We start from the raw sequence: 13,515 nt of genomic DNA, 5'->3' as shown, positions 1-13,515 counted from the left end.
TTATATCCATCCAATTCTCCCCCCCCCCCCCCCCCCCCCCCTCCCCAATTATTTGAAAAAGATGGCACACATCTTTTAGAAAAGACGTGTGCCATGGTAAAGTATAAAGGAAGAATATTGAGGTAGTTTATCCTCCTCTTAAATGCAGAAGTACAAGAGAAAACCATGGTTCCAGAAGGAGCAAACTAATCTCTATATTGCATTGTCTTTCATGCAACGAGTCATAAAATAATCACAAGGACACGTCTTTGATTGTTCGTAGTTTCAATTCTGAATGAAAACATTAAGTGCAAATTCTCTTTGCGAAGGGAAATGTTACCCGACGAGTTTTCATTAAAATTCAACAAGAGGCAGTCTCCGTGAGAGGTTAGATTATTGGCCGGCAGGCGCATGGACACACACACACACACACACACCCCTACACACACACCACACACACACACACACCACAGCTGGTGCGCCTTCCTCCAGCAGAGACTGACAGAAGCGGGGCGACCGCTCTAAGCTGCGAGCGCTCATCTCTCGTCTCCTTCACCAGCGCGTCTTTTACTGTTGACATAAAAAAAACAACTTTGGAGAGGTGAGATCCGAAACGTTCAAACGCCGCTAAATCAGCGTCGACAGCGCGCATTGACAAAAGAAAAAAGAAAAAAAAGGAGGGAAAGAAAAGAACCATCAAGTCCGAGGAAAAGCGCCGGAGCCGGGAGAAAGAGGGAGCTATGCCATCTCGCGCCGAGCAGAGCCCAGTCCTCCTCTGTTGTGTGTCGGAGCTGCAGCATGGTGTCTCTCTCCGGACTCTGGACCTACTGCCTCGCCCCCGGGAGACCTCATCTCCTCTTCCTCTCCGCCAGACCGCTCCTGCTGCTGCTTTTATTGACCGTCCTCTGCTCCCCCGAGTCCTGCCTCCCGCACCCTCAGCCTTGCCACATCCTCGCCCGGATAGGACACACCGTGCGCCTCGGCGCGCTCTTGCCGACCCGCCAGCCGGCACGGATACAAAACGCTCTCAACCGCGCCCTGGCTAGCCTCCGGCACCAGAGCGTAGGGGCAGACTCCACCACGACCGCCTCCCAAACACCTCCTCTGATGCCCTACAACCTGAGCCTGGAGATGGTGGCTCGATCGCCCGCGGGGGGGGACCCGGAGTCGCTGTCCCGTAGCACCTGCCAGGACCTGGTGGTCAGGGGGGTGTCCGCCGTGCTGGCCTTCCCCCGCTCCAGGGAGGAGCTGATCCAGGTGGAGTTCCTCTCGTCGTTCCTGGAGATCCCCTTCATCTCCATACTGGAGGACACAGAGCCTCTTGTGACTAAGGTATGCATGTGTGTGTGTGTGTGTGTGTGTCTGTGTGCTCTCCCCAATGCACCTGTAGCAGTCCTCTTTAAAGGAGCAGAAAACAATAAAGGTTATTCGGGTATATGTGATTGTTTGTATGCGTTCTGCACTTTGCACTTCAATCAGATGCAACCTCTGGCCAAACATATTTTCGTTTGGACCTTTATCACAGAGTTGACACTCGCGGATGAATCTTAGCCTGCACTAGCCTGTAGCAAGGATTTTGGCGTCTGAGCTGGTGCAAAACTCATCTCACCAGCCACATTTTTAAGTCGCGCTAAAGGCAAGGGAATAGTGCAAGGAAATGTAATTGTAACGGGGATAAAAACGATCAATTATTCTTAAGAATAATTATAATAATACAATTAGTAACAATAGTAGTATAAAATGTAATGGATCATTTGAAGAGTAGATTAAAGGAGCATTTAGTGTCCCAGGCTCTTAAATTGCACCAATAAGTGTCTTCTTCCTTCAAAGTCTGATGTTCAGATTGATCTCCACTGAGCTTCAGCTGGTGAACCTGCAGGCCCTTCACATGCATGTTTAATATCTGGTAGCTCAGCCTTAGTATCTGACTGAACACTTCAGCCCTCGAGCATGAGGTTTAAAAATGAAATGCTTTTTTCTCCTCTTTTTAAGCCCTCTTCTTGTGTTTGTGTGTGTGTGTGTGTGTGTGTGTGTTAACAGACTGTGAGTGAGTGTGTATTTACGTGCACCTGGATGGGAGTGTGTGCATGTATGATTGAAGACAGCTGTGTTTTGGCACCTTTCAGAGTAAATCATTCAAACAGTTGAGATACTGATAGATGGATGCTACGGAGAGGTGCGTGTGTGTGCGTGTGCGTGTGTGTGCACGTGTCATGTTAGTATTCCCAGCAGCAGTCGAGCTGCTTGCCAGTCGGTCAATCCAGCTCCAGTCATACCCGCCTCTATCCCACTGAGCAGCCAACTGCATCTCTCACACACACACACTCACACACACACACTCACACACACACACACTCACACAAACACAGGGGCAACCAAGACACCGCACACACAGAGAGGCACATAAAGAAGGTTTCAACTTTTACAGGTTCATCTGAGACACACTTTAACACACAGGCTGTACTAAGAGGCGGTGTTAGGGAGACGGGGGGGACGACGACAAGGAGGGGAGAGAGAGAGAGAAGGAGGGGAGAGAGAGAGAGAGAGAAGGAGGGGAGAGAAAGAGAGAGAGAGGGAGGAAAAGATCTATAGTTTAAGTCTGAAATCTTTGTCCCGTCTCGTCTCTTTGTCAACAATGGATTGCTTATTCGATTTCAATAAAGCTTGCATGAATGAGAAGTCACACCACTTGACGAATGTGTCGGCAATGCAAGGAGATAAGCAGGGGAGGGGAGAGCAGAAGGAAAGGGAGAGAGGAAAGGCTGGGAAGGAGGAGAGGCTTTTTTTTTTTTTGTAGCTGTGGGAGGCCTTTGAGCTCGTCAGAACTGTGCCAGCCAAAAGAGAAACAACCATCACTCTCTTTCTCTGTGCCCTCTGTTCTTTCGATTTATTTATTTTTGCAATAATTTCAGCATTTTCATAGAAACGGATGCCTGTTTGTTGGTTAGCTTTGCTGTTTATGCTCCAAAAAAGTGCTTCAGCCTTATATTCAACTCATGGAATATGTTGGGTTTTTTTTTCTCAGTGCCAGGCTAGTCTTTCATGCTTCATAGAAGGTGACATGTTCGAGGTGTCTGGCAGCATGCAGCAACATCTGTTTGTAAGCCGTAGAGGCAAAACAGGGCAGGCACGGTGAGGAGTAGCACACATGTAAAAGACCAGGGGCAGAAACTCTGAATTAAACATGGTTTATTAAGATGCCATAGTACTGACTACAGTTTGTGACCAAGGAGGAGGAATCTTTAGGAGAATAAAGTGCTGAAAAATCTGCCGCCTGGAACCACAAATATAATAAAATACTAAAGAAGTAAGAAACTTGAATAGACTCTTCCATAATACAGTATTAAATATCAAGAATGCTCTATTTCAGTTATTGTAATGGTGCATGTTATTGCTCTGGTAAACAATATATATCTGAAACTGTTGCTGGATTAATTGATTAATCAATCAAAAGAAAATAATCGACAAATTGCAAACTTTGTTTTCATAATCTCATATTTAAGAATTTGCAGCCTTGCTCCATTTAACATCGTAACATTAGAAATTAGACATTTTTCCACCTCCAAAGATGGGGAGCAATGTGAGAAATAAACTAAAAGGAGGCTGCTAGGAGGCGGGACGGGTTCTTGATCACACACAGAGAGGGCGAGTGACGAGTGGGCTGGGTCAACAGGGAGGCAAATTGTTACCCTGTACAAACAGTGAACAGTACACTGCTTTCTCCACTGATAACAAAATACACAAACGGAAGATATAATTCTAATTAAAAATGCTATTTACATTTTAGCATCAGCGGGAGGAGAAGTACTCCTGAGAGGGGGGAGGAGGGCTGGAGAAATGCAGAGACAAAACAAATGCCTCTGCCAAAAAATTTGCCGGATCCGTCACACATTGGTCCAAATAGAGTTTTTTTTGTTTGTTTGTTTGTTTGTTTGTTTGTCTCTGGAAGGAGAGGCTTCTCCCCGGTGTTTTTGAAATAGTGGAGATATTTCTGCAGGGCATTGGGAATTGAACCTACGTCTTCAGATCCCTTCTCTGGACATCATGGATGAGGTAGGTAAACACGCGGAAAGAAAGAGAGATACTTCCACATGCAGCAGGAAACACTTGCTGTGCCTCCCTCCAACTGTCAAGTATATTTTACACATATTTTAAAATCCCTTTACTTTAGTACTTTTTGGGTGTGTTTCTATCGCAGGCTAAAGAGACTACTTCAAGGTTTAAAGAACATGCCCATGAGAAAAGAACACAGTCTTTCAGGGATTAAATAATATTTGGCTCTGTATTATTTATTTATTTATTGCCATATTTCACATTTCATGAGCTCGGCACAGTCATGATGGGGGTGTCATTCAGCATGTGTGACATTTCTTGGAGGTTGCGATGACGGATGTTTCCCAGAATACTGTTCAGTTCACCCAAAAACCTCTGCTGATGGGTTGTCATCATTATGCACTTGACGAGTGTATCGCTTCTTATTATCACAAGTTTGCTGTTGTCAAAACATTCCGGTATTGCAACACTGGGGAAATTTAAGCACCGGCGGAGGCACGAAAGGACGCGGACAGACAGGAGGACGGAAAGGCAGATGGAGACAGAGGTCGGTTGTCTGCCTGCGTTCTCCCCTCTCTGCTTAGTCAGACGAGTTGTGGGACTTGGTGATGCGTCTCAGCAAGGAAGTGCTTATTCCTCCCAACCTACTTAAGCTAATTAGAACCAGTGTGTGACCCCTAACTGTAAATCTCTCCCGTTCATCTATGACAGGGAGGATGGGAGGCGAGGAGAGGAGAGCAGAGGAGCAGAGGGAGGAGGGGAAAGAAAAAGGAAATGGCCTTGTAATTCCCATCAGTGCCATTATGGGCATTTGGGCAGGTGATTTGTTCATCAGTAGCCTCTCATGGAATGAGTGAAAAGAAATGAAATTGAGGATATTTGATGGCTAAGTGAAGAAATTCAGAAATAACCTTAATTAACCCCCGAAAAAATGAATGATCTGGGTTGTAAAATTGGTATTCTACCAGGACGTGTTGGTGGAAGCGTATAGTCATTATGGAATGAAATCATTTTTGTTTGCGAACGGATTTAATTGAAAAAGAAAAAGAACATCTATGCAATCCCAGTCCATTACTGACGCAGCCAGCCTTTTTTTTTTTTTTTTTTTATAAAGCGCGGTCTTACCAAACAATTCTAGATTCACTGATTTTATCACGGAAATTATTTTGTGGATCATGATTTCCATGGCGGAAATGTATTAGCAGGGAGAGCTGGAGGGAATGGTTTTGCTGATTCCTGACTGTGATTAGGTGAGAGCGGTGGTATGGTGTGTGAATTCATTATTTGTCATTCTTCACAGTGGAAGCCGTGTTCGTGCAGCTCAGTAACTGTCTCTTCACTCCCAGCTAATTCATTCCAAAAAGCACAATATATGGACAGAACTATATTTCACACAGTCTGATTCTGAAACACCTTTGTAGTTCAGTTGGCTCCCCTATTGCCACTTAAATGTTCTTTGATAGTGCTCCCTACAAAAGACAAAAGAGTAGAGTGTTTTATTCATATTTCATTATTTTTTTTTAAACCAGACTTTGATCGAATGCTCATTCTAAATACAAAGGCATATTTGTTCAAGTCCTCTTCACCTGTTCCTGTGCTGCTGTATTAGTCATGTTGATATTGGATTTGAAAATATTCATAATTTAGCTTATTGTGCTGCTGCAATTTGAGTCCCTCTGAATCACAGCATTAGCTGAACACCTACAAATGTTGATGCCATTGTCGTTAGCCTTTTCCCTAAACTATAATCACTACAATACACACTCAACAGTCATCAAGTGTATTATTCATGATTTATTTTACTGTTTATGATTTGGAATAACCTTGATCATTCGCATGGGGAACTGCTTTCCCCTTTGCAATCTATCCATCCTGCGTTCTTTCATTAAGTCACTCCCTTTTTTTTTTAATGACATACCTCGTTCTGCTTAGTAAAATGAAGATTAGTACAGTAAAAAACCCAATTTGCGACTTTGAATGAAATTACATTTTAATCCAGGGACCCTGCTGAATAAGACGCATTGTGGCTCTGAGCTAGCCCCGCTCCCAGAGGACACACACACGCGCACACACACACACACATTCATGCACGCACACTGTATGCAGAGAAGCACAAGCCACGCACCAATGTATACCTGCACATATGATTCACGCAGTGTCGGCTCTCTGCTCACTAAAGGTCATCAAGCCTAATGAGGCTTTACGAGGCCATGCTGCCTTTAGTGTTTTCTTTGAGACGTTGAGGGGATTTGTGCCCAGATCACAGTGGAATGAACGAGTGCAAAGAGAGTGGGACAAAACTCGTGCCGAGCCAGAGCCGCAGGGAAACTGACAGTTTGAGACAAGCAGGCCACTTAATGCAAACAGCTCAAAGCTTTTTCTTTATTAGTGTTATGATGACAGTTCAGCGCGGTCTTGACTGAGCCAGATTAATTGAGCAGGGCAGAAACAGCGGAGCGTGTATTTCCAAAAGGATTGTGGGCCTGTCTGAGCTGCTCTGTTTGGCATCGGAGTTTGTGTTTGAATGGTTTGGCTTGTGTTTTTTCGCCTCTGGTAAAACAAATGTATCAGTGACTCCAAACCAGTTTCTAAATAATAATTTTCAAAAAGATTGAGTAGACCAGCGATGGATAGAGGCAGAATGGAAATGAAGGGCTGCACGTATCAGGGAGAGAGGGAGGTGTGGTTGTCATTATGGAGATATGATAGAGGGATTAAGGGAGGTATGTAGGGATCAAGGAATGAGGGATCAAGGAAGAAAGAGGGAATCCGTTGGTAGGGAAATGTTAAAAGGAGGGATTCAGGGAGAAAAGGGTGTTGGGGGAAAATGGAAGAAGAGATCAAAAAGAAATAGCAGGAATCCAGCAGTTGGGTATAAGGTATCAAGGAAGAAATCTGATGCAGAATGGGGGAAGAATATATGGAAAAAGAAAGAGGGGATTATATACAGTAGCAGGGAATGATGGTAGGATGAAGGAAGGGGGAACTAAGGGAGTGGAAAACTAGGGAAAGAGGGATCTTGGAAAACAAAGAGGAATCCAGTTGTAGGACACATGGGAGGTAGGGATAAAGGATGAAACAATAAGTAGGTGGTATTGAACAAGGTAAGGCAGAATCAATGAGGAAATAAAGTAAGTAGTTGATAGGAAAAAAGGGATAGGGCGCATTGAAGGAGAAAGGGACTAAGGCAGGAAAGGGGGGAAAAAAGTAGAGGTCAGGAATGTGAAAGAAAAAGGGAGATCAGATAGTAGGGAAGGAGAACAAAATGAAGAAAGAAATGGATCTGATAATTAACATGGGAAGGAAGAGATAACGTGACGAATCAGGTAAGGAACGAGTTAAGCAGGGAGGGGAATGTGAAGAGGGATCAAGGAAGGATGAAAGAGTGAAATCATCCCGGAAGGATGCTACCAATCTGGTGTGGAATGGGGGACGAAGGGATCAACAGAGGAAAGGATGGATCGAAGGTTGCAGGAATGGAAGAAGGAAAGATGGATGGGATGAGGGTATTGAGGGAATGCAGGGAGGGATGACAGGAGGCCCGGGCCTTGTGCTTTCTCTTCCATAGAGGAGTTTGATGGAGGCGGTTTTATCTAAACTGTGCCGGTTCATTAGAGGATTAGTGAGTGGTAACTTCGAGCTATCTGTGATTGAAAAAACACCCCTCACACCTACACGCACACGCCCACAGAGATAAGTGAAGGCACACGCATACACACACACACACATTATGTGTGAGGCTTGCACACCCTCATCCAAACTTATTCAAAACACATACATACACGGATGAAAAGACACGTTTGCATACTTTCAAACTTATCACATCCTCGTAAAGTTACTCTCATCTTTCCCTTCCATAGAACTAATGCTGTCAACTGTGCAGCAGTTGTGTGAGTGTGTGTGTGTGTGTGTACACACATGGAAATGTGTGTTTTTGTGTTACTTAATGTGGCAACTGAGGCAGAACACCAGAAATGTAGGCCAGGTGGGCTTTAGCGATAAGGGCAGACTTGGAGGCAACACACACACACACATATAGGGTCTTATAGAAGCTCCCACAGGTCACAGGTGAAAGGCAGGCAGACGGGAGGCAAGACAGGTGAGACAAGGTGAGAGAGACATGTGCTGATGTGAGATTAAACAGATGCTGACAGATGGCTATGGGACACGGCTGAACGAGTGCCAAAGCGACAGGTTAGCCGAAACACCTGGGGTTGAAGACAAAGAAAGTGGGGAAGATGAAACGAAAGTAACAAAGGATAAAGAGTAAGCAAGAGAGAGAGCCATAGAACGAAATAGGCTTAGTGAGACGGAGCGAGCGATTCAGACAAGTTGAACCTTCCTTTAAAAAAAAAAAAGGAAGGTTAAAAACTGAGACATAGACAGTAAAGTGAGCAAGCTAGTAAGAGATAAAAGCAGGAGAAAGGGGAACAGGAGGTGGCAAAGAAAATGTGACGGAGTGTCAAGCTGTCAGAGATGAAGTTATTTGAGAGTTGGGCGAGGAGCAGATAGCGGGATTGAAAGATGGTTCGACCCCATGGTAACTTCTGTGTTCCTTCGGGGATATTTATGTTGGAAGTTGGCAAGAAAACGGGGATGATTTAGAGCCCATCTGGATGGGCATCAACACCACCTGCCCGCAGAGGAAAGGCTGTCTGTAAGGAGACACACACCAGTGCACCGTTGGCGCTCGCACGCAGCGTTGCCTCGCTTACATGAGTTACATGTGTAGAAATGCAGCCATTTTGCCCCGTTTGGCTGTAGTCCAGCTCGTTGGATTTGTCATGAAATAATCACCATCCGGTTGGAATGCTGGCTTTTACGACAACGCACTGGGGGGGCAATGATCCCAGACATGCAGACCGGGCAACCAACGGGTTTTTCAGGCGAAAGAGTGGAATAGACAGAGGGCAACATTTTCTCAAAAGTGAAGTGCAGAAGGTTGCAGCACAGAGCGGACCACCTCACCAAGGAAGAAACTACTCCTCACTTATTGTGTAAATCAGCATAAACTAATCTAATACTAACTTTTTTTAATTAATTTTTTTAAAGAGGATAAAACAAACTCAAAGTACTGGAAACGGCTTCTGTGCTACAGTCTTTGCCAAGATGTCTCACACATAGAGTTTGTCACCCTTATTATTATACTTCCTCTTATTTGATTTGGGAGATAATCATGCTCAAGTTTCTGGTACTAGAGTTCCAGCAGTGCTCTGGAAGATGTTATCAGGAGGAAATGTGATGTTGCCATAGAGTCGGTTAGTAAGCTGTGGGCTACAACTAAAGCCGCCTTTCTTTAGCCTTTGTTGTTTTACATTTTTGGGAAACTGGCACCATTAAATGTCTCCCGAATTAGCTATTAGCAGTTCCTGCAATATACCAATAGATGTACTGACAGCTATCACTGGATAACTTTGATACTGAAGAGAACTTTAAAACGGGCCAGTTCTCTGGGAAGCTCTGGGGTGATGAGGAGCGTCTTCTTTGCTATGATTTCTCGATTTATGGATGATTATTCAAGAATATCACCACCTGCTTTCTGACCTTACTGAAACACTTCACACGCTTTCCCACATAGACAAATGCACACATGACGATGCAGAAACACGCACTGCTCATGGAACACACGGGGATCTCCTGTAACTGCCATATACTACATAGACGTATTGCTGTAGATGCAATCACACACACACACACACAAACTTGGACCAGTTTGCATAAAACACAGCAAAATACACACTTACACACACTCAGACATGACAGTCACAGCTCTACCTGACACATGCATGGATACCCACGCTCAGTCAGATTGTATCGGGGAGCATCCATCATACAAACAAGCAGTTGTCATTTGTTGGTCTTGTTTTCGTTCTGTCTTTCACTCTCTCTCTCTGTCTCTCTCTCTCTCTCTCTTTTTCTTTCTTCCCCCCGCTATCTTTCTGTATTGACCTCTGTGTTCGAGCTTCCTCCGTAAAGCAGAACAGAGCGGAACGCGAGATAAATCCTAAGTGATATCCCAGGCTGACTGCTGGTGCAGGGAAGAAGGTAAAGACAAACGGATATTCATATGCACAACAGCTAACATATAAACACTTTATATGGGTTTATGGGCTTAAAGGAGACATGCAGACACGGTACAACCGACGGAGAGTGACTGCGAGACACAGGCCAGCGGGGAAAGAGATTTGAAGGGGAGAGGATTGAAGGCAATGGATGGGTGAATTAGGCAAGGAGACAATAAATGAGAGCTTAAGGGTGTGGTGACACGAGGCGAAAAGAAGAGACGGAGAAGTAAAGGGTAAAAAAAGAGAAGAGAAATGGGATGAGATCAATTTTCCTTCCTCATTGCCCTTCATACTGAGGACAGACCGTCCTCCAGATAGCGCTAAAACAGCTTCCCTGTCGCACTTTCCTCATGCCAAGTCACGCAAGAGAGCCGAGCAATATTTCACTATAATTCAGGTCATCAGCATGCATATATCTTGCACCTATCCCCCCCGTTCACTCTGATTTTCTTAAAACTAGAACCGTAAAATTACAATTATTTATAACACTTTTGGAGATTTATGCTACGACCGAGATCCGGACTATTTGGAAAGAAGGAGGCATCTCTGACAAATGGCATGGGGACAGTAACATCTCTTTTTGTCTCAAAGGAGAGTATTATATCTTCATGGCTGAATGCCTGCAAGTCTAGGCCGTATTGAGCTACCCAACTTAAGTTGTTAGTTGGGTTCTTGGGTTGTCGATACAATATTGGATGAGAAACACGAATGTAGTGTTTCTGGTGTTGTAAAGACGCTGTTGCAGCAGGAAACGGTACAGAATCAATAAGTTCTGAACTACCTCAGGCGAGGAAAACAGAGTGGTGAAGATTTTTTAATTGAGGAAAAGGGAACGGACAAGCACAGGATTGTTTTTTTTTTTTGTGAAACAGCTGGGAGGCAATGTGTGTTTATTGTTCTGTTTATGAGCAGTTGAGTGGACTAACATGAGGGTATGACAGGTTGGTGTCAGACTGTGTTTTTGCTGTTTCTTTTTTGTTCAGTCGTGACACACTGGCAGAGTGGACTGGCCTTGAGGCATTCAGGTGGAATAGTTTGGTTGAAAGGTCCCTTTCAAGCAGGACAGCAGGGCAAAATGGTTGGATGGTGATATCTTTGTCATGCTGCTCGCCGGTGAGGACTACTGAGAGAGAGTTGTCAGGTATGAAATTGAACTACGGAGGAGATATCTCAATTTTGGTCACAGACTAGGGGATTCAAATCTATACTTTAACAGTGGGACTTGTAAAATGGTTGCCGTACAGGATGTGATAATGGAACAGACATTAGAAAGCATAGAAAGAAATTGCTGCGCTGTGAGTGTCACCCACGTGACTTTCTTCACCCAGCTGTCAACATCAAGAAAAGGCATTCAGAACAGTAGTTTAAAAATATTTTTTTCCATCCGTTTCGATGCTGAGTTTTTGGGAAAAAAGTATAAAAATAAAGTTTTTCAGCCTTCAGCGAAAGCATCTTTGTACTTTTTCGATGTAGAATGCACACCTCTCCATGTCCAAAAGGGCCACGGTGCTGGAATATTATTAGTGGTCAGTAAATCGAATGATGTTGCCAGTTACGCGTCCTCAGTAAGCAGTAAACTCACTATGCTACATTGTGAACAACATTCGTCATCATAGAAAATAAGAAAACAAACCGTGCTGTCAAAAAAGAAATGATCCACTGAGGAGTGCTCGTGTTCTGACCCTCTGAGCATCTATCTTGCGCGGAGAAGATGCTGTGTTCACAGTCCCAATAATCACAGGAGAGACCAATTCCCCTTACTGCATCCACACCACTCCTCATTTCAACAATCAAGGTTGCAAACTTGATATTGGTAAATAAACTCATGTGGTCACTGATAATTTACTGTCCTGGGGAGGCCCCGGGTCGAAATAAGCATTTTCTTTTATTGTCTGTGTACATTTCTCACGCAAGACTATACCCCAATTTGTTCAGCAGTGAGTGAAAGGAAAACATAAAAACTGTGGAATTTATACGGTAGTTTATTTAGGTTTCTATGGATTTAGTCACATTTAAATGTTCTTTTTAGATTCTGAAAAATATATATAACTATACATATTATAAAATGTTAATTTGGATTCATACAGTTTCGATATTTGTCCCAAAACAATTTATAATATTGGGGACCAACACAAATGACCACCCGTGGGTCCAGGTGACCAAATGCATTGAATATCTATCAACACTGTAAGTCAGTTGCATGCTTGATGCTTGAAGTTACATCAGACATTATGCATTCATTACTCTGCACGACGTAGCTTCAACGTTGAATACTCATCCCAATTCTCCAGCTAGCAGCTAAAAAGAATTTAAGAGATTAAGCATTCAAATAATATTTCATGCTTTGAATTATTGTTACAACTGAATAAATAGTGTTTTACATGTAAGTCAATTGGAGACTGGGGACTTCCTCTCATCCGGCCACTGGTGAACATGGTTGTCCAGTTATGGTGTGATTTTTCTGGTTTCTTTGTTGTTTGGCAGAAGCTTATGACTCAGCAAAGCAATCATTGGTTTGGACATTCCAGCAGCAGTCACTCCCAGACTTTAATAGTGCTAATTTTCCAAATGGCAGCGTATTACAGTTGCAGCATTCATTGGCAGCCTTGTCAGTTTTGGTTAAAGGCTGCCTGACAAACCAGGACGTGTTCAGTCGGTCCGTTCCAGTTCTCTGTCCATTCTTTGTCACTCTCAATCAGGCCATCATGACTGCAGCAGTGCTGAGCTTAGGGTCGACAGCCAAGGCTTTCCCAGCAGCGGCGGTGCTCTGCCAATGTTACTGTTTGTGGGCTTGTGTGTCTTTTGTCATAATATTGTATGCGACAAATGCTTGGTGTGGTCCGTGTGTGTTTAGAAGTGTGTGCGTTCCAGTCGTGTCTTCCATCTGTTGTGTAAAAGGTTGGATCTCGTTCCAAGTGTAACAAATCTTTTATCACATCTTTTTTTTTTATGTTAATGTAGGTTTTTATTGCTGCATTGATTGGTCCTGCAAACACTGAGCAACATTAGCGTTCATCTTGTGTTTTATAATATATTTCCAATATTCACTTTTGTTGTATTGTTTTGTCTTTGCTTACACCCAACTCCTGAGACAAATATGTGTCTCTTTAGATGCTGGATGTGTGCACTATGTTTACCAGTTGGTGCTGGACAAGTAGCGTACAGTTGGTTTATCAGACCTTTTTATTGCTGAAAACAGCTGACTGTTTTCAGCAATAAAAGAGGGTCTGAAAAGCCAAAACAATGAGCTAAAAAAGGCCAAAAAGCTCCGTAGAGCTCAGGACGATTGCAGACAATGATTCTCTGTGGGTTTGTCACGATTGACATGGTCATTTTAGTTGGAGCTTTAATTTATTTCTAACTGTACAACTTGGTTAAAATTGTTGAAAGCAAAACCCTTTTTCATAAAGGATTAAAA

General features: G+C 43.7%; 1 protein-coding gene across 1 annotated transcript in view; it reads left to right on the top strand.

The window, feature by feature from the left end:
- Positions 1-313: 313 nt before the first annotated feature.
- Positions 314-13,515, top strand: part of LOC142968507 (glutamate receptor ionotropic, NMDA 3B-like) — a 64,081-nt gene continuing 50,879 nt past the window's right edge. The window contains exon 1 of the mRNA XM_076108395.1: positions 314-1,311. Coding sequence (XP_075964510.1) covers positions 778-1,311 — 534 coding nt within the window. The 5' untranslated portion in view covers positions 314-777. The remainder of the gene's footprint in view (positions 1,312-13,515) is intronic.

The sequence above is a fragment of the Anarhichas minor genome, unplaced genomic scaffold (genome assembly GCF_050575085.1).
Source record: "Anarhichas minor isolate MPS153535 unplaced genomic scaffold, ASM5057508v1 ptg000040l, whole genome shotgun sequence".
In the NCBI taxonomy this organism is placed as follows: domain Eukaryota; kingdom Metazoa; phylum Chordata; class Actinopteri; order Perciformes; family Anarhichadidae; genus Anarhichas; species Anarhichas minor.
This window is presented reverse-complemented; position numbering and strand designations above follow the sequence as displayed.